Source organism: Contarinia nasturtii, unplaced genomic scaffold (assembly GCF_009176525.2).
Source record: "Contarinia nasturtii isolate CC-2019 unplaced genomic scaffold, AAFC_CNas_1.1 Cnas_scaffold_129, whole genome shotgun sequence".
NCBI classification, from domain to species: Eukaryota; Metazoa; Arthropoda; class Insecta; order Diptera; family Cecidomyiidae; genus Contarinia; species Contarinia nasturtii.
Window position 1 is genome coordinate 4770125 of NW_022197486.1, and position 22949 is coordinate 4793073.

The 22949-nt window shown below is 35.5% G+C and overlaps 1 protein-coding gene across 5 annotated transcripts in view; it reads left to right on the forward strand.

Moving 5' to 3' along the window:
* Positions 1–22949, forward strand: part of LOC116349264 (teneurin-m) — a 623527-nt gene that overhangs the window by 519843 nt on the left and 80735 nt on the right. The window contains exon 2 of one of the 5 annotated variants that reach the window (XM_031780650.1): positions 12103–13009. The exons of the other annotated variants lie outside the window; for them this stretch is intronic. Within the exon in view, the coding sequence (XP_031636510.1) occupies positions 12922–13009 (88 nt within the window). The 5' untranslated portion in view covers positions 12103–12921. The remainder of the gene's footprint in view (positions 1–12102; positions 13010–22949) is intronic. 5 annotated transcript variants of the gene reach the window in all.

A 22949-nucleotide genomic window follows, 5' to 3' on the forward strand; every position in this document is an offset into this window, starting at 1 on the left:
GCATCACATAATTGCAAATCGGTATTTTATGTTCAGAAGAAAAAAAAGGCGAAGGTTATGCGATGGTAAATTGTTCATTCGTTTCGACAATAATACAACTATTTGTATACCTACGACCACTGGCAATCTCCGATTTAACCCAACATCATTGTTTTCTTTGCACAAACACAAAAGAGTGATTTGCAAGGAATTTATTCGCATAAAGGTGTGATTTAAATATATATTGAGCGAAAATTGCAACCATTATTTTAAATCAGTTGTGTGCGAGGTCAGATTTCTGGGTGGGGGTGATTTCAACAGTAAAGAGCAGAAAGAACTATTGTTTTTGAATCGTTGTGCAAAAAAAAATGTATTTTTTTGCTTGCTAAAATCGTGTGTTTGTGTTGAAAGAAAATTGATAGAAATGATTCACTGAATTTGCATTTAAAATTATCTCTGTTTTAATGAGCCACCATCTAATCTTAAAATCATCATCTAATCGTGAAACTCATTCACTTATCTATTAAAATCATGTTCAAGTAGCGAGCTCTCGCAATTAAGTGGCTTAAATTATCGACATGACTGCTGGATGTTTGCAATAATACAGCCCATTACAAAATGTTCCATGCCGTCCATAACAAGTGGCGTTTAAATTCCAATTGAAACAACCAAATGACTTCGTCGCTTAAAAATTATTAAATAATGCGACTGGAATGTGCGTTTGTATATGAACATTTTATTGAAATGTTTGTCGCAGTGATAAACTCCATTTATAGCAAAAGAAAAGAACCAGTACCAGCACAACAAGCTAAATATTGTAAATTAAATGTGATGATGACAATGCCAATTACAAAGCGCTCCTCAACACCACTTACAATTACAGCTATGACAATGTGCAACACAAAGCGTTTGCATATACATATTCGACTAAACTGTCATTAAAGTAAACACGCAAGCCATCGAATATGTAAAAAGTCACGACGACACACACATACAAATGATTTTAATTGAAATGCGAGCGCGCATTCTCCTACACAACTCGGCTAGATATAGGTTTAACATGTTTTTGCATGCAATGCATGCTATCCAATGATTGGTTCGCTACTTTGGCACAGCATTATTTTTTTTGGGGCGCGACAACGAAAAAAACATAAACAAAAAATTATCGAATGCTATGTTACATTCTAAAACCTCACACATTTCAATCGAGTGCCACCGCCAAAGGGGGCACATAGATTAAATGGATTTTGAGCTAGGCAATTCATTGTCACAAAGCATTAACACTGTCAATAGGGAATTGAACACTAATCAAAACTGATTTGAATAATCGTTGGCAACATACACCAAACGCGCTGCCCACTATCAATGCACTTTGATCTTATTTTTCTACTCTGTGTCCGGATCTACTTCTTGCTCGCTCTTTTTCTTTTAGCCGCACGAATTCTATCAGTCAAATTTTTCCGTTCCTCGAATATTGAATAAGCGAACGACAAACATTTTTACGTAAAACTTTTTTTTTTGAATGTGTTATGAATCTCAACCACGTTCAAAAAAATTTAAAACTTGATAATTTTTGAAGAAAAAAAAACTGTTTATCATAATTGAATTTTTACCCATATTCTATTCTCAAAGGCGTATATAGACTTATGAGTCATGCGGCATGAAAAGAAGAGAGAGAGAAAAAAAGAACCAGAGACGATAAAGCAAAAATGCAATATAATGAACAAAGTAAAGTGAAAGAGAGATGGAATAAATTCTGCATAAATTACAAAAATGTACAGCGTTTTTACTCGTTTTTGAACAATTTTATGCTGGTGCATTCATTTCATGCGTATTATCCGCATCGGCCGTTTCCATCATTCATGCAACTTGCCCAACTATTACACCGTCAACGCCATCGACGTCATCGTCACAACTTTTTCAGCAAAAAGATTTCACATACATGCACATAGAAAGCGCAAAAAAAATTCAAGCAAATGCAGAATTGAATTGCACGAACGAAGAAGAAGCAGCAAAACAGACAAAATGAGAAGAACGAAAAAAAGCACCATGAGTTTTGGAAGAAGAAAAAATGGCGATAACTATAGATCCAACGCAAATAGCATTTTTTTTACAATTTATTTCCATTTTAGACGTTTTGAGTTGAATATAACAACTCAGACAACAACAAAAAAATAATAGAAGCGCATGGAAATACCTAACTAAACACAAAATACTGAGAAAGAGAAAAAAATATATCTAATAAACGCATAGAGCATACATATAGAATATTGAAGTAAAAAGGAAGCAAGAATAGATAAAAACAACAACAACACATAAACCCACAAAATATCCCTACAATGCACAACAAAATCAAATCGAATATTTTCCATTTATAAATTTAAAGCATCTAAACTTCGGCTAAACGAACTAATAAGTACGATACACATGCATAATGTGTATATAAAACATGATTCGTCTTATAAAATATATTTATTCTGGGCGAGCGAGAGAGCGAGAGAGGCTACAAAGAGAACGAAACGAATCAAACAAAGTACCACAGCAAAGAAGTTCTCATTTTCTCTATCTTTCTGTGTGTTGTATATGACGGAAGAACCACTTTCGTAGTTAAAGCCAACAGCAACACCGCAATGCCAATGGTAAAGAATAACAACAGACAGAAAATTAAGAAGAGAGAAAAAAAAACACACACCGAACTTCAAACAAAACTAACGACGACGACGAGCACCATATGAAAAATATCTCACAGACAAGCATATACTCACTCATGCATATGCGCACGGTACAATGTCGAACGGGCTGACACGAAGGGATAGAAAAACAAATATGTGTGCATCATTTGCCAAAGACATTGAAGCTAGAAATCACACCAACTGCAAGTGTGTGTGTGTGTAGACGAGGCTGGTGCAACATGAAAAATCGTTTTTTTTTCTGTGTTTTGTTTTGAAAACCAGCGACAACAACAAAACAATTCGATACTTATTAAAATGAAGAGAACGTACGATAACGTAGAAAAGATGGTATTTGTGGTGTGTGTGTGCTGATTTGGGCGATTCGATATATTTCGATTTAATGGAGATTTTTGCAGGTTAAATTTGCACATTTTGTTGCGTTCGGTATGCCGAATGAAAAATCAACATATTCGATTTAGATGGATGAATAGACAAGTTCAATGATTTAAGTTTTGCGCTATCTCTTTCTCTTCATATGGTCCTTCTTGGCTATATGCGGTCAATTGTGGCCGAAATTTCCAAACAAAACGGAATCCGAATGTTGAATTGACGCAAACAAGTGAAAATCATTCCAAATGTAACAAACATCAAACGCAAGAAAATTTATTGACCAAAAATGTGCAAAACATAAACAAAAACTGTACAAAAATGAAACATTCTTTGGATGCGTGTACAGATCCTAGGCTATTCGATCACCATTTAAAATTCTTTTTTACTGCTTTTTTGAGAAGAGAGAAGAGAGAGAAAAAAGAGAAAAGAAAAGGCAATCAGCCGTCTGAAAGGATCGAATGCCAGCAGCAAAGAGAACTGAATAACAAACACACATATACACATACGGCACACAATAAATGCCGACAAATTGAAAACGAAATAAGAAGATGATATAAGTGAACAAAAAGGCAACACCAGCACAACAGCAACAGCGATAGATTGTAAACGAAGAGAAAAATGAAAATGGGAAGAAGTTAAGAAGTTGGCCAAAGATAATTTACTTTTGAACAGATTTTTAACGTATAATGGAGGTTTACATTACTTTAAGAATGCAAACACGCCAACGCGCATTGATTTTTAGCTAAACATAGTTTTCGTATATATCGTTTTTCGGCTTTGCCTTTTTGTAAATACACATATATAGATATTTTATGGTTTTATATCGCTTATGCTACCTCTCTATTCTCTCTCTCTCTTTCTCCCACTCACACTCACATTGCATCTCTTTTACCCATTCTTCATTATGCCATGATGTTTTTCGACTCAGCTTTGATTCCTTCGGATTTTTTTCTCTCGTCTATATGGTTCTTTTTCTTTCTGATTTTATGGTGGTGTTGTATGTGTGTGTTTGTGTGTGCCTGCTATCGTTCGATTGCCTCGTGTTTCGAGAATGTTTCATTCTTGTAACGTTGTTCAAACTACCATTGGCCTTCACTTTGTTTAATTTTCTTACGAAAAAAACCTTTTCGAAAATGAGATTGCAGTTGAAATAAACGGCACCGAAATAGACAAACAAAAAATCACACACACACATCCATATATGTTATGCATAAAATGACCAAAACAAACCAAAACTGTACACTATTTGAAAATGGTCAAATCGGCTGGATATGGAAACATATCATATATAGGAAACATGTACCGAAATATCATCGTCAAACGCGTCGATGCATGTATTGCCAATTGCGCTGGTCGCCAGTTGCGCTGACCCCAAAATAGCTGCTGTCGTTGTCATATATTCGATGGTCTAATGAGTAGACCATTACAATATCGAAGAGTAAAAAGTCTTTCGTTTCCATAGTGCGCGCATATATTGAAATAGTTTTCTACCCACAATTATGTTGTAAAATGAATAAACATGAGAAGACGGCAGAAGAAAAACACGTTGAAAAAAAAGTAGCAGCAGCAACAACATAAAAAAAGTCCCGCAACAACACACGACCGACCGACCCAAACGAACGTTCTACTTCTCGAGTTACGAGATCGTATAGCATATAACGTTTGCATCGCTTCGTGTGTCGTTTGGTTAGTGTCGAATGCATTCGAATATAAAATTGCAAACCATTGACCAAATGAATAGAAAATCGTTTGAAAAACATGATGTTACTCGTTTCTATTTTTTTCATTTTGTTTTCGTGAAAAACCGTTAGCCATATACACAAACGGCATTTCGATTTTACACTGCGAACGACTAATGGACAAACTTGACTATCCGATCAAGCCATATTCATTCGACGCTTTTAATCATTGACCCGGCTCAATAGAAAACAAATCTGAAAAAACACATACACATCGTCTCTTGTTGCTCAGTTGCAATATAAAATAATAATAAAAAAACAACAACAGCAACAACACACAAAAACACACCGAGCCAAAGATAAAGCAATCGAACAACATAATTTACATGGAAATTGCACATGATCAGATTAGTTTCTAAATGGTATGGCTACTGCATATTTCACGTATCGATCTCGCTCCTGTTGTAATATCTCTCGGCTCATACATGCTCAGTACGTTTGCGTGTATGTCATATTAGAGAGAGCAAAAGAGAGAGAAATTAAAGAGCTGGCTACAACATCAAACCAACAACCGGCTGGCATATTGTCGAGACATGGCTGGGCTTTTGACTAGGCTGAGAGCGAAAGAAGTTCTCGCATTAACTAAAATGTATTGCAAATTCAATGTTTAATGGACATGTGTATTTTTTTTTCGTTGCCGTTGTTTTTATTATGATAGTCGATATATTCAATTATAAATGAAATTCTGTCATATCCTTCTGGTCGCCGTGGCTCAACTATATTTGGCAAAAGCATTAAACAACAACATATCATGACCATATAAATGCTGAACTCAAAGGTTGAAAGTGCTCTTTTTCTGCTGTACATGCAATGCCAATTGAACACTTCCATACAGCAAAAGAATCATCCTGTGCACAATAGCCAAATGATAGAAAGCGAATAAAAAAAAAACAACGGACAAGAAACAACTAAAAACTAAGCACAACGACTAAATGCGCTCGCGCGCGATCAAAGAAACAAAGCGCGCAAGCGCACACACACAGAGCATAATATAATGATTTGTGCAGTGAGTGCACATTACGTTCTAGGCAAAACATTCCATGACCATATTTAACAACGAATTGATGCAATCAACAGCAGTAGCTGCTGCAGAAGCCTTTGCCTTTGTGTTACCTGTTCACCATTTTCGTTGTTGTCATTAATGCGGGATTGTGTGTGAATGCGTATATACATTCGGTTTCGCAATGATGTTTTCTTTTATTGCGACAAGGAGCAGAAAATGCAACACAATGAAAGAGCGCATCATCCGAACCGAACAACAGTTAAGAGTTTTGAGCGCGCTTAAAAAAAAACACACACACATATTGAGAGAGAGAGAGATACACTCCGAAAAACGTGAGCAGTATTTCGTAATTTGTTATCGCTTTCGCTTGTATGTCTTCCGTTTTATTTGCACATAGCAAAATGGTACGCCTGTTTAATGGCATTGTTTATTGTTCAGTTTTCGTATTTTTTTTTCTCTCTCTCCATCCCTTCCTGTCTCTGTCTGTGTCGAATATCAAAAACCATGTCCAATACAAAACCGTGCGGTTGTGAATCAAAACTGAAATTAAAATAGACAAACGACACAACATCAACGTTAAACCAAAGTCAAAACGTTCACTTCATTCAATCTCGTTCGGGTTCGGATTCGGCTCACTCTCCACCACACACACACACACACAAAATCTCAAAGGAATCTTGAAAATCACCGGCACCACACCATTCCAAACGATCACATCGATAATTGTTTTGTATTTTTTATGATGACAGCAAAAGCGAATGAAATATAGATAGAGAATAAGTCCCAAGCAAATGACCTGCATCATTCTTCTTCTTCTGCAATTTTCATTCGTCCGGAATGAATTGTTGTTTGTGCTAATGTGCCATTTAGTATGAAATAAAAGATTGTGCAAACACACGTCGATTGGATTTTGTAATGCCGCCGATGAACATTTTCATGAGCTGGCGTTTTACAAACAATGACCCGAAACGGTCATCAACATTTATCCATTAGATGCGACTTCAATCTCATCGAATCGCTTTCTTCCCTCCTTCTCTCTCTCTTTCTCGAATTTACACGATCGCAAGAATGGAAACGAAAAAAATGTGTGCATTCTTGATGTTTGTTACTAGTTTTATGGAAATTCTCAATTTATTGATGAAGTTGCAATTATATTGTGAATTTAAAGAGTCGTCCATTGAATTCATTTTACCAATGCGACAACGTTCTCAAGCTTTCGACGATTATTTTCGTTTTGTCGTTTCGGAACAGAAACATAAAAATTGGAAAGAGTGAGATAGAATGAAAAAGAAAATCGTAAAGAAATCGTGAATAAATAGAAGGAAGGAAATGCAGTTGACTGCAATTAACGTTGAAAAAATAATAGTAATAACGAGTGGAAAAAAATAATCATAAATTCCTACGCTATGAATGAAATGCTGCACAATTTATATGCAGATGCATTTTAGTGGCGATAAAAAAGAATCAATTAGCCAGTCCGTTTGAAATTTTTGTCATTTCAAATGTTTATGTTTTCCATATAATAGTTTTAATGAGTTTGGGTTTTAAAATAGCCCATGCAAATTACATTCATTCATACAGAATTGTGTTTGTCGAAAAAAAAAAACTACAACAATAGCATAGAATGTAATGCGCGAATCAATATAGCAATTTGCGTTTCCACCACACATACATTACGAAGTACAAATAAAGATAAAAACTTCTGAGGTTGCTTAAGAATGTTTTTTTTTGTTCATGCTTGATACTGCGATGAGAATCGTATCGGTCGCGACCATAGATCAAGTGCTCACACTTGAGCACAAATCATTCTCAGTGCCGTGCCACTACGAAAACAACAATAACCACGTAACAATGTTCAATCCGTTCCAAAGATTATTTACTTTGTTTGGCGTGGTGTGTTTTTTCTTTCTTTCTTTATTCAACTCTATATTCTCTCTGTTCGTACCAGAGTTTTCAGTTTGTTGGCGTTTTTTTTTCTCTCATGTCCATCGTTCTACTATGTGTTTATTCTGTTCGAATGTTTGCAGTGATCATTGTGTCGATTATGTTGTGATGTTGCCGTCTTCACAATCATCCAACTCTTCGACATACCTTGTATGAATACTATATTGTACCCTCAACATGTTTCGGTGTGTGTTTTACTTATTTGCCTCGTATTTTTTTGTTCTTCCACTGATTTGGTTATTTTGTTCTGGAATATAAATTCTTCGTTTTATTCATTTTCTTCAGTGAGAGATTTTTTCACGCCCAAGATGTGAGTAGCTTATGGCATTCATGGCCAATATTAGCATCATGTATCTTTTCTTGCCTTTATCCATTCATATGGCTTAAGAATTCTTTATTATTTGCGTATAAGAAAAAAATTGCAAAACAATTACATTTATTGTTCGCTTCGGAAAAAGAATAAAACACACACACACACAAATCGAATCGAATCGACAGCAGAACAAAGAAGAATGTAATAAACACAAGCGAAAAAGAATAAAGGCGAAAAATGGTTTAACCAATATGTAGATTAAATGCGTGTCCAATGCTTAGCGCGTTTCCTTCTCTCTTTCACTCTTTCTCTGTTCGATTTATAATAAATAGGAATTTGTTGGTCTTGTTTTTGCCCTTCGCTTTGCGATTGAATTCTTCGAAAACGTATAAAACTTTAAACGAATTTCATCAACACATTTTTTTTTCTCCATCGTTTCTGTTTTGGTGCGTTTTACTTTCGTATTGCAGCACCGTGACAATCACAATGAATGCGCGTGTCCGTTGCGTTCGACGCGCACGCACTTTGAATCCAATTTTAAACCTTTCGGCATTGTGATTTATGAAAAGTTAATACAATTTTGGCTGTCGCCGTTCGGCCAATCGATGTATGTGTTTTGGTGTTCATTTTCGGCTATTTAGGGAAATCTTTATGTCAACTTCGTTTGAATTTGTTGGCCTTTGCAATACGAGTGTGAACAATTGCCCGACCATTTCGGTGAATTTATGAGCGAACACTTAAATTAGCGGCACATTTCAAACGATATATCTATACTTGTCGGTTTCTTGAAAAAAAAAAAACAACAGGCACAAAGATACTGATGGAGAAAAAGAAACGCGAGATTTTAATAAGCATTCTATTAACAACAAACGTGATTCATTCGATTCGGTTTTTTTCTTCCATCGAAGCAAAATTTTTGCATTCATTTTTTGCGCTGGCGAAAACTCCGGCGAGTGGAAAAATCTCATTTTGAACCCTTTTCAAAAGTGAACTTTAAATGTGTTAATGTGTGCCTGTGATGCTGCTATTGACATCGCCGACGTCGTCGTTGTTGTTGTCACTTTATGGTTCACTGTGCGTTTCAATTGCAGAAAAAAAATAGATTTCTTTGAATTAAGCGAGTTTAATTTTTTCTCGCAAAATCAAAGAAGAAGAAAAACAGCGCACACAAACTGAATGCTAAACAAATTAAAAACTTTGGACATTGAATTAATAGGAAAGCGGAAAGTTGTCTATAAAAGTGTGAATAACATAGAATTTTCTCATTGATTTGTGCCCCTTTTTTTCTCGAACCATTTCTTTCGTGCGAATTTCCTATGTGCCGTCATGTTGAAAAGAAGCAATTATTCGCACCTTTTTTTGTTTGTTGTTCGCCCATGTCGTTATCGTGCAATTACAAAACGCATCTTTTTGCTTATATTTTGTAAACAACCAATTCAATTACACTTCCGTCTCCATTCCAGTTCATCAATCCATCAATCACCATTTGCTTACCCAAAAATATACACATTTTTTTTCTTCTAAAGAACAAAAAAATTAATCTGCACATCATCGGTAAAAAAAGCATGTTTGGCAAACGAAAAAAAAACAGAGAAACATACACGCGCGTACACGAACAACAAAAAACAAGTGTCAAAACCGAAAGAGAGAAAGAACTCTCATTCAAACCGCAAATGTAAGATCAAGAGAGAATCAAGAAATCAACCGATGCCAATATGAACGATGTGAAAATGAAAATTGTGTAATTTGAATTGATGTGTTTATAATAACCAGAAATAATATATTTTTAAACACGGTATTAGCCGAAAATGAAACGTACCTAAATGGGATTTAAAGGGAAAAAAGAAGAACGCAACTTTAAAGTCGAACATCAAAATCAGTGAAAATGCGTGGAAGAGAGATGAGTGAAACGAGAATTGAATCGTTCGTTGGTTGTTCGAGTGCAAAATTGTACGTTAGTTTTTTCTTTGTTTCGGTTGTTCGATTGCATTGAACTGAATTTCATTATTAGTAGTCAGCAATATATACACGTAAGATGCGAGTACAATGCGAAGAAATGTTCAAGTGGATTTTGAGTGGTCCAATTTCAGAAATACAATATACATGAAGTTATTTTGTTTCTGTTGATGTTCTTCAATTTTTACCAGTGTATTTGATGATGGGCTAATCTTCATTGATCTACAGAAATGCGTAAATAAGTGATCACTTGAGTAGTAATGATGTTCATTTGAAGCTGATTTTCTTCCTCATTTCGTTCAGACCTTGAACCGTTTTTTTAAAAGCATTATTTGCTTGTATATTAAAGTTATACAATTTTCGCAATTTCATTCTATTTTCTTTGAAGAAATTAACTTTCGATGAGAATTTAAGTACTTAGTAGGCAAAAAAATGTGGTTTTGTATTTATTCGATTTTATCGAAATTACATTGCATTTGGATGGAAGACACACAATGAACATTACTCTCAATACAATCAATGTATTTTCGATTCTTACAAAAACCTCAAAGCCAGAGACTGTTTCTCAAGAAATATGGTGAGGAGTGCTCTGAGGGGAAGAGCTTCTCCTCAATAAGAAGCGAAATATTAAAAGTTAGAACAAAATTCCTCAGAACTCTTTCAGATCCTCAAGGTGCCGCTCTTTACACATATTGCTCAGAGAAACAGTCCCTGCTCAAATCACACATTAAAAGAAAAAAAAATATACTTCCATACCCCAAAAAATGATGTATCAATTTTGACATCTATTGCATTTTGATAAAAAAAATTATGAATCGCGCGCACGCGAAACTCTTTTTTCTTGTGAATACGCGCATTCCGGATGTGGCATATCCGATATTCAACACATTTTACCTCGTACAAAAATGATTCGGTCGTTTAGCCCCTTCTACAACAATTATCCAAATTCGTTTCTTGAATTATTATGAATTATGATATAAAGAGAGAAAAAACCCGAATACAAAGTGATAAGATTTGCGTAGGAAGCAACAGCCTTGCTGTAGTTCAGTCTTTCTCATTACGAGAATATTTCATTTTGGTTTGTGTTTTGAAAGGCAACGAAAAAAAAAATGTTTGAAAGCCTTTTATTTGCGTTTAACACATAAAAATGTTCATTGCCTGAAGCTTTTATCATTTGCCGTTAGTTCCATAAACCAATTGCAGGAATTAGAGAGAGTGAGAGCGCATACAAAAAAATGAATATACATATCTTTTTGAATAAGTGGCGCAGCATAGACGCAAAGTTTCATTTAATTTCAAGCGTATAAATATAAAAATCGTAATCGTAGTGAAAAGGAAATCTATGGATTCCGAGAAAGAGAATAAAAAAAGGTTCCGTTCTGTAGCGTGCGGGAATCTAGTCAGCTTACATCATTTCCCCTCTGCTAATGAAGAAAAAAAAAAACACACCAGCAAAACTTTTAATTATGTCTAGAAGCGATTCTATTCACATTATGTGAGCGTTTTTTCGTCATCATTGTGCGTTTATTTTTTTCATCAGCCAGGACAAACTCACAGAAATATATATATATATATATTAAAGGCAATCACAACGAAGCGGTCGTGTATGAAACGGCTGTATTTTTGTTGTTCGTTTTGGTTGTGTTTGGTCAAAATCAGAAGGATTTATTTAACCCACGCGAAAAGGATTTCGTGTTATTTAATGAGATTCAATGCAATTATACGGATGTATCTTTGTGAGCATGAGATGAACACTCGACTCTCTATTTCGAGTGAAAAGAAAAATGATATGCGTCAAAGGTTCGAGTGACTTCATGGAATCGATGCTATTTTTTCTTTTCAGCTGCATCATCCTTTGGTCATTTTGGTTAATTCCACAATATTTTGATTATTCAGTTGTTTACCCCTCAAATAATTTCGGTTTTTTTTACATTAAGCCATTTTAGTTTTTAAACCAATTAAAGAAAATTCTATGAAAATGGCCCTGACTGCGATCAGAGTTATTTCGAATGAAATTTTCTGTAATGCCTGTAGTTTTAATTTGTTTTAAATTGATTTGTATAATTGATGTTTATGTTTTCTTTTTTCTTTGCTTAATTTTTGCAGTTTAACGATATAAATATTATCATTGTTGGGATGAAATATAGAGGAGAGCGAATGAAATAAAAAAAATGTGATTTGCAATGCACACGTTTCGAAAAAACTCGGTTGTCTTTAACAGAAACACGAAAAAGACAAAACACGAGATCGACACCGCGTCCACACAATCGTCCATACAATATTCAGTGAAAAGTGAATGATGACAACAAAATCCAAAAATAGATTTGGCATATGATACCGCGTGCTGACTCAAATTTAGACTTTGAAACAGAGAAGAAGATAAAAACAGAAAAAAAAACCACGAACAATTCTATTTACACAACGTTTTTCCAGTTTCGGTACACATTCGAAACGAATGTCGTATCAAAGATTATAATGAACCGAAAAAAGATCCAAAGCAACAAAATTCATCTTCATAGGATTGTGATAAACTTTTAGTTTTTTTTTCGTTTCAATTTAAAGCGTTTATGATTTTTCTGCAATTTATTTTGAGAATCGCGTCGAAGAGAGATTTTTTCAGTGAAATCTTCGAAATGAAAGACAATTTTTGTTGTTGAACTCATTTTGAATCGTTAAATATGGCGAACTAAATAAACAAATCAACCATATACATTTCAATCAAATGACAACGTACAATAATCTCAATAAAAAGCAATTAAATACAGTGGAGGTGTAATAGAATCAGCCGAACGAACAAAAATAGAAAAAAAAGTCAAAAATCGGAAAATCAAGTGGAAGCTCGTGTGCAAGAAGAGACACGAGTTTTATTTTATTATTATTTTTTTTTTGTACGTTTATAATAGTGAAATCGCGTGTGCGTGCAATATGAATTCCTACGAATATGATACAACAATGGAGTGTCGTGACAACGGAGTACTATGCGGTGTTGTTCGCAGTGGCGGCATCGGACGAGGTTAATATAATCACAAATACTCTATTTAGTTACTATTATTATCGCACAATTAATTGAATTAATTAGATTAGAATAGAATGAGAGAGGAGCATAAAAACACACACACACATGTAGAATGTGTAAATCGTGTGCAATCAGTTGACATTTAGCGAGAGAAAGGGAGAAAATTGTATGGGAATAAGAGCGACCACACACAGCGTCTATTTGATAAGATGGGGTTGACTTGTGCGGCTATCTATCAAACACACCATGGGCCACTCAGTCCGCACTTTTCAATTGGACTCTGTGCAATTGAATTGATGTCGATATCGGTTGGTTGAGGCATTTGCACGCACATTTCACTCAATGTGTCACACAATTCCAGAGGATACATGTCAATTTGTCAGTGATTTTATGTGTGTGTGTGTGTGTGTGTGTGCGTGAAATCTCTCTTTTCTTCCTTTACATTTTTGGCTAAATTGTCATTTGCACGCAATCGTTCGTCTTCATCGGGGTATGTCCGGTCAAAAATCACACTTGGTGGTTTTGTGAATTGGCATTCGCATTCGCCTATTAATATCAATTTATTATCAAACATAAAATGTGGAACAAACAACAATGTTCAAGTGTCTATTTTTCGTAAGTGAAACGCAAAATTGGCTTGAATCAGTTTTGGTTGATGTTGTTGGTTAATTGTGATTTTGCTGAACGGTCACAAATACGAGCAAATCAAAGCAAATTTTTTTCTTCTACCGAATTCCCGTTAAATTGCCATAAAAACGTCAATGACGACATTAGCTTATCTGTAATCGTTATTTATTATACGTTTAATTTGTGTCTCGGTGGCCTCGCATCGAGTTTGAGACCGTTTTTCTTCGCTTTTTTGATAATTAGTTTTTGGAAAATTGTGGCTGCATGGAAATTCATTTGAATTATCGTTTATTAGATTTAGAAAATGTTTTCTTTTGCTTGCGAAAAACTCATACATACTTTGTCACTATGACGGCATTCACTCAGTCCAGAATGTTATATTATTCAGTGAATTTCGCATGAGAAGAAGAATTATATTATTTAATATATTAAATTAAGGGTTCCGCGACGTACGACATTTCCCATACGATGTCACGAGTTATGCGCTTCATCAGCAAATGCGAGCAAACGAAGAAAGAATAAAGCAAAAAACCTCGCGAGCTGAACTTGAGTTGACGGGACACATGAGCACATAACACACCGAGAGAGAGAGAGAGCAACATTTCAACATAATGCAATTAAATCAAATTATGTAGTCACATATAGACCATAGACCACACATACTCCACTGTGGATAATAATGTGGCACATAATGATTCGTTCATGTTGTCTTTCAATCTGAGCGAACGAGCAAAAGATCAGGCAATTGCATCAAGTTGAACACAACTAATTCAAAATGATACACACACACGAACGGCATCGTTGAATCATATATAAAAGTAACAAATTACCACCAAAAATAATTTTTTCGGAATGATAAAGCCAAAAATGAAGTGAACCTTTTCTTCATATCGTTGTGTATACTTTATCATCTCCTTTGACACATTATGAGAAAGCAAAAAAAAGACAAGCATGCTAAATAACCGATTAAATGCGTACATACCAAAATCGAAATAATAAAATTTCAATCCATCCATGTCGCTGCAGTGCCAGTTGGTGATTCATACACGCATTTGGATCTACGAACGAGTCGCATTCACTTCATTCTCACCATGCATATTTAATCGATATATGCTCGGTCTTGAGTGTGAGCTGGTCATATCTACATTTGCCCGTCCAATTCTCTCTCTCACACACAGTCTATATCTTTTGCTCTTCGTAATTTATGTATATTTAATTAGGAACCTTTTATGGATAGTTAAGTTAATCTAATTTCACATGTTATTGGCTTTTATATTTACTTCCATTAAATATCCAATGTCTTATACTGTTTCTGCGCTGTTGCCTTTTGCTCTTTCTCTCTCTCTCTTTCTCGATTGCGCTTCATTGTGCGAACTCTGTTGATGGGTTACATGCTTAGCGCTTATAGATTTATATGAAATGCATTCGATATACGTAATTCATATCCTTTTATCCAATATCGTTTTGTCTTTGGCATCTCTTTGCCTTCAATGGGAAATGGGTTGAGGTACAACTCAGAAAAAAATTGATTGAATTTTACATTAAATACCTTCTGGTTAAAACATCTTGTCAGTTGTACATGTCCTTTTTTTGCCACAAATATATGCAGGAAGTGGACGATGTCATCAGTAACGCAAAAAAAAAATCCAACAATACTCGTGAATTAATAATTTCGGTACGTTGGACAATATCAACCATGAATTGCACATGTTTTTTTCTCTCGTTCCACTCGTCATGTGAGACAAACAGGCAGGGTGATGTACAAATTCGTACCGTTTATGCTTGATTACATCTTTAGCTGTCGTGTGTGCAAAAACAAAACTGATTGACCAGAGTCCGTTCAATTATGATGGTGAACATGTTTTTTGTTTCTCAATGCTGCAATTCGTCAAAGGACAAATGACAAAAACAAACACAATGAAAGCCCACATGAAATTTGAACCGAATAGAAGCAGGAAACATAAGATATGGGATACTAAGAAGGAAACATTTCGATTTGAGGGGCGATCCTCTTACCAATTAGTAAGATGCGACTATTGAACCTAAAACAATGAATGAAGCACGACATACATGGCCAAAACAATTGATCCCCGCAATAAGTACGAAGAGCCGATCCGATCATTGAGTAAAACATCAACACATACACTACTGCTGCAATCTTTTAAAAAAACGATGCCCACATGGCAACTCAATTTAGTGCAAACAGCAAAACAAACAAACAAACCTGATACCATCTTTTCATATCCAATACACAATAAACTGAACATATATATATATCGAACCGACATTATCTGAACAGCATTTCGAACCAAACAGAAGAAAGAAAAAATCGATGGAAAAACGAGATTGAAAGCGAAACAATTGAGACGATGAAAAAACCTTTTTTTGCTTGTTTATTTTGTTGTTTTGTCTTTAAATTCAACATTAAATAATTAATGTCATAGTGCCGCCTCTGTACGGCGATCAATGAAATGTGTGTCCCATCGAATTTTTTCGGTCTCGTTCGCGTTTGTCGAAACTCAATCAATTTCCAGGGTTTCGATTTTCGGCATACGACGCCAAAACCAAAGTGTATTATTCTAATTTTCATGCCGTTGCAGAGGTAGATAAAGTGCCATAAAACACCAACAAACGTATGCGCGCATACCAATGCATTCAAACACAGCACAACGATAGAGAAGTAGATGAGAGCAGAAAAACCCCTTATTTGATATTCACACCAACGACCATATTTAAACGTAAATTTATTTGCCGTATTATTATTGTTTTTTTTTTGTGTTCTTGTTCATCTTCTTCAAGAGAGTGTGAGAAGAGAAGTGGAAATAAAATTTCAATCGAAAATTTATGTTTGTGGCATTTTGGTGTGCGCGCTCTTGCTCTCGCTCTCTGTCAATGGTTTTGTATTATATAGATATATATTTTTTCGTTTTTTGTGTTGTTGATTCTTGCACTCTGTCGCTCAGAGTTTGCTTCATTTCATCTCACCGATGAATCTATCGATCGTTTTGTGACTTTTAATGCGCCGTTTGGATCAATTGCTGTATGAGTGTCTCTACCGCATGGAATCGGAGAAATTTGGTTAGATTTTATTTCAATGTCGATTGTTTTTCTTCTTCTTTATCTTTTGTTAATGCTTGTGCTCTCAAACGTTGAAGCGACCGACACCAATCGAACATGGAGCACAACACCATACAACAAAACTGACGGATTTGGTTTAAAGTGAACAAAACACATTACTTATGCCAGCTTAAGCGCGTTCGTTCTCGAGACAATATTTCACCGAAGTCGAATGCGAAAGAAGATACACTGAATGGCACTGAATTTGATACATTTTGAAACCATTGAGAAAGAGAGAGATTTAGATTCGAAAACCTCAAATAAAATAATTTTCAATGTGTGTTTATGGCATTGCACTTGGAATGAAAATGATTCGCATTTCGTCTTTCTCAAACACACACGAAAAGAAAACAAAACATCCAACGACTCTTCTGGAAAATGGAGAGACAAAACGTATACGCAAAGACAAGGAAACTAAATATATACATATCGAAAAACAAATAAAATAGAATTCAAATTTATTTAAACTTATTTTCAAGCTCAAATTTCTCAATGCACAAGCCAATGTGTCTGTGTCTACGTTCGATTCCTGAATTTTTAAGCGAACGACAGCACACACACACATACACGAAAAAAGACAGTCAAATCAAGGAAGAACAGAAGAAGAAGAAATATAAATGAAGCGATAGACAGGAGATACAGCGTGCGGTAGGTAGTGCATTTGTGATTTTATTTTTCGTTCTCTATCTTTCACTATTTTGTTGGTTTGGGATTGTTCCATTTCAAATACACGAAAAAAAAAACATTTGAGAAAAACAACAAGCGAAAGAGAGAGAAAGCGAAAAAAAAGAGTAATGCACATGCAGTCGAGACAAACTGTGTAGATTTTTATGTATGTGATATATAGTTGGATGTTACGTCATTGGCTCTATTTTTTTTTATTCTTCTCGAAACGAGAAAAAAGCGGAAAGATACACATAATTTGGAAGAGACACTTTATGATTCTCAATCGTGTTGTTGGGTAAAATGCACGCTCTCTACGAATCGACGACGAAAAATACGCAGACAAACAAACAACGATGACTACGACGAAACTCGGGGTGAGCTTAAGTCGAGAGCATTCGACTGTGACAACAAAGAAGAGTGCAGTTAATGGCAAAAAGCAGATTCATTCGCCAAAAGCAAAATGCAAATATGCACATAGAACATTTCTCTGTTCGGTTCTGGGCGGCAGCATGAGCGAGAACGCGCGACATCGAATATTGAAAACAACAACAAGAAGTCCCACTCGCACACACACATGCACACACAGCAACGTGCATAGTATTCGCATTTTATTTGGAGTTCCGTGCAATTTTGGTTATGATACAAAATATACACTGTGCATGACATACATTAAATTTTCCCCACCAATCATTCACGCTTTGTGCAGCACTTTTTTTTCTTCTTCTTCTTATTATTCGACGTCAATTCTTTTGGTTTCGCTCGTATGTGTGTTCGTAAAATTGGTCGCGAGATGCATTTCAATGCACACATACATACGTTTAAAATGTCTGTGCAGAATAAATGCGCGTTTTTGAGCGTTTTTCTAACTGCTTTCAATGCGTTTGGTATGTTTTTTTTCTCTCGTTCTGTTGTTCCTCTTCTTTTGCATCCAATTGTTTCCACCGTTCTGGTTGCCAAAGTGCTCGCTTTTTGAAGACTCTCAAAACCCAGATTTTGCACGCGACACACATACACAAAAGCAAACAGAAAGAAATGAGACATGGCGAGAGGGTGGGAAAAATGGAAAGAGAAAATAGAAGAAAGGAAGAGAGAAAAAAAACTCAAGACAAGAAAGAAATTTTGAATTCAAGACAAAAATGTGTGTGTGTTGCTTAAATTATTTTGATAAATATCGTGCAATTCCATACGGTGTATATTCCTATGCAACACAACCAAAAAAGTAATGAGAGGAAAAATGCGGATGCGGTCATATATATTTTCGAAGAACAGCACAAAAACATATAATTGATTTTTCGAAATCGAAATTGATAGTTGAATTGGTTTTTTTGTCTCTTGATTGAAAAAACCATATTACATTTAAGCCATTAACAAGCATAGAATTTGGCTGAAAACAAATGAAATGGGTTACGTTCTATGTCTTTCAATAAGTTAAACAGCATTTGGGGTTAATCGAAAATGTACTACCTTGGCCGGAAAATGGCATTTAACTATGTGAAAATGAGAACCAACCGATTATTTCAATCGCTAAATTATCAAATCTCACAATATAACAGCTGCCAAAATTAACACCCTCACATCCTACTGTTTCCCATCTCAATGTAAAAAAATCCCGAAAAGTAGAAGAAAAAAACCGCAAACATTTTCCGGGTGCAAGAAATATCCATTGAAAGTGATCGATTTACCGAAAAACGGGCGCATATGTTTCGGTAATGATGAAAGTGGTTGAGCATGAGCCTCCCATAAAACCATCAACACATACCGTGAGAATGTATCTGACAAACAAATCAGATCGCACGCAAAATCAATAAATATTAAACGAATGAACAACAAATTGCCAAAGCCGTAAAATAATTTTCAAGTGCGTTCATTCAATTTACATACAGTGTGTGTGTGTACTGAAACAGTAAATACAATAAACAGTCAACTATTGCATTGGTGAGAATGCATTTTCAATTTAATCGCACTTATGAGAATATGTGTAATTGATATGTCAAATTGGAATCTATCCCAAATGCATTTTCAACTGAAAGTCACTAATGCTCTTAATTTGATTTGCTTCTCAGAAGGGAAAGCAACTTGAAATGTGAACTATCGTTTGTGTGTGCGCGCACATACAAAACGTTCATCTTATCAATCGACAAACGGAAAAAACATTCATCTTCCTTGACGACGATCCGAAAAGTGGCTGCTGTAATAACAAAAGTCAAGAGCGAGAAAAAAATCTATATAAAAATAATAATAACGCACGAGAAATGGCTGAAATGCACGAAACATTAGATTAGTGTTTCCGTGTGTGTCGTCGATTTTTGTGGTCCATGTGTTTATAATGTATATTATTCACATCTGCAATGGATCTGCTCGCAATTTGAGAAAACATATGGACCGAGAACGAGAGCACGCATCATTTTCAGTCACACAACGATTCAAACGGCGGAAGCGAAACAAAAACACATATACAGTTTTTTTTAAAAAGGCGAACGAATTATGAAAATAATTATAAATCAAAATATCAAGATGTGACTTTGGAATTTGGTCTCAACCAATATATAATACATTTAATTGAAGCAAAAGTCGTATCAAATGACAACGGTTGGTTTGTTGTTTGGACACAAAAAAATGGATTCCATATGTTTTAACAATAATAATAATGAATTTTACATTCCATCAGACTCTGTTTCGAAACATGAGGGAGAAAACATTTCACAATGCTTAAATTATGTGAAATGCATAATTCATTGTTAATCGCGAATGGAATAAAAGTGAAAATATGGTTGAAGAGAAGGAGATGGAGGGAGAAAGTATGGGAGAAAAAGAAACATGCGAAAAACGAATCAGTTTTCAGTTCAAGATGAGAGTCATTCGACAATTTTATCTGTCATTTGAATTCACATCGTATAAAACCGGTAAAATTATGTGTGTTTTAGCTGCTTTCATTCAGAAAGCCAATCGAGTGAGTACGACGAGAGAAAAAAAACACACACACACTCAACTCAATACTGAATGAGGCGAGAAATAAAAACAAAGTGTAACATAAACTAGCTAAATTGCACATCGAGAATAGTTGGTTAGTACCAATATATGGCATGTTTGCTATTTGGTACGATAAATTTTCGATGATGTTGATGATGTTGTCATCATCGCCTTTGCTGAGTTCAACTTCATTCCCGTGCAGCAGCCAAGGCAAGCAAAGCCCTTAATGCGCATTGTATTCTATTGCTTTGCTACCTCTTTCTATCTCTCTCTGTATTGCCATTACTTTTATCAACGAAAAATGTGGATGATGATGCGTCTGTGTGGATTTCTTTTTGCAATGAGCTGTTTAAACAAACACACTTAAACAGTGTGTATTGTCTGCATCAATTGCAACGTTTTGTTATTTGATTCTCATGTGGGTATATTGCGGAATTCTTTCGTTCTCATTGCCACTCAACAGCGGCAGCAATATCTCTCTATCTCCCTCCCTCTCGATCTTCTATCACTTTCCGGCCACTATCAGCACACAGTGAACGCTATTTAACGACAAACGATAAAGAGCCGCGTTTGGTGTTTTGTAGTCAATTACAAAAATTGTTTATGTGCCCGGTAAAACACCGACTACGATCACGTTGTCTCAATTCATTCTGGTGGCAGGAACAACAAAAAAATATTACCACGAACCGACAACTGCACTATAAATCGTTGTAAAGCAAATAAACAGTCATAAACACTTTATCATCGAGCTAATTTCCAATTACATTGTTGGGAAAAGCGAGGAACGAAAGAAAATCAAAACGACAATACGATTTCATATAAATAAACCGCGATGACATGAGAGCATATCATGTACACCGCATGCGAAAATGAAAATATTTCGTTTGCTGTAACGAAATAACGAGAAGAGAGAGAGCGAGAGCGCAAAAGAGATTGGGCTGTTCCATTTTTAATGCACTTTGCATTGGGACCGTTTCAACCGTGTTGTTCTTTGCTTGAAAATTGGAAAGTGCTCCCCGAACATGTGTTCAACCAATTCCATATGGATTCATATTTTATTGACGTTCATTTATTCGCATTAGTTTTAACTTTTCGTAAAACGTTTCACTTAAACATCGTATCGAGGCTCCGGTCCATCCAATATCGATAGATGGAAGTGTCAAATCATATCGTTGTCATATTCGAACTCTTCACTCTATGCTTCATACAATTCCAATACCACATAGATATATCTGTCACAGCTAGTTTCTTATTTCATTCATTCCTTTTTTCTTCTCTCTTTTGGCTTTGACACAAAAGTGTCGTGTACATTGTATCGTACACACCGATAAATTGTGAATTACATTTTACGCTTTTATGGCAAGCAATTCGAAAACAAGCAAGAACCAAATTTGCTATTCACTTTCCTACATAGCATTTGAACACACAGAGAGACATTAACATTGACTAAGGAGCGCATCAAATAAGAAATTTTGAATGTGTAAGCGAGGGAGAGAGAGAGAGAATGAAACACAGTGCAACATCTTAACAATGTGATTTGTATTTTTCGTCGCATTTTTTTTTTCTTTAAGAAATCGCACAAACCCTTTTCACCCTTGATATCTTCATATCGTCTGTGTCGTTTTCGCCATAGCGTTGCAAAATAAGAGACTTGAACAACCAAAAATATACACACGACAGAAAAGAAATAATTCGCTTGTCTTCTTCGTCGTCATCGTTTTTTTTTGTGTTCGCTCTTTCTCTATCGCTCTCCTTTGTTGTTGCTCTCATGCACACAATATACTCAAATTGGTGGTATATTCACGATGACGAAAAAAAAACCCACCGTAGAAAGCACGACAAATATTTTTGCGTTGAAATGCTGAAAACCACATCCGAACTTTTTAACAAATGGAATGTATGCGGAACGAAAGCGAACCGAACGAAGAAAACATTGCAAAAGATAAAGAAATACATTAGTCATAAAGAGATTTGTGCATGTGAAACCGTATTTATTCGGTTCGTAATGTGGACGTTTGAGTAAGCAAAGCGGGTCTTTTGCTCCTGCTCACTTGGCAGTTTTCGCCATCTTCAAAGGACATTGTCGAAATGTACAAAGCATAAAATGAACGACTAAGAGAAACGAGGAGAGGAAGCAGAAGAGAAATCGAGAGAGAGAGAGAGAAAGTACGAACGCAACCTTTCCATAAAAACGTTGACAATAATCGCACAAATTGTATTCGGGTTGCACAATTTAAGCGCTTGTATGTGACATCATATGCACTCATGCCAAGCACATGCACACTACTACACTTAGGTTGAGCTATTCGGTGAGCGGGGAGGATGGAGGATGCGGAATGGGTGAGTGGTGGAGCCAAGGATACTAGAAGAAGCCAAGCGACATTTTTCATTTTTCCGAAATACGCTACGAAATCATAAAATGTACAATTTTCAGCACTTTGCTGAAGCGACAAAGGCCATTTGATTTTGACCGTACTGCATAAACATCCACTTTTTTTGATCTTTTGTACGTTTGTTTGTCTGAAATTATTCGACTATAAATGGTAACCCATGAAAT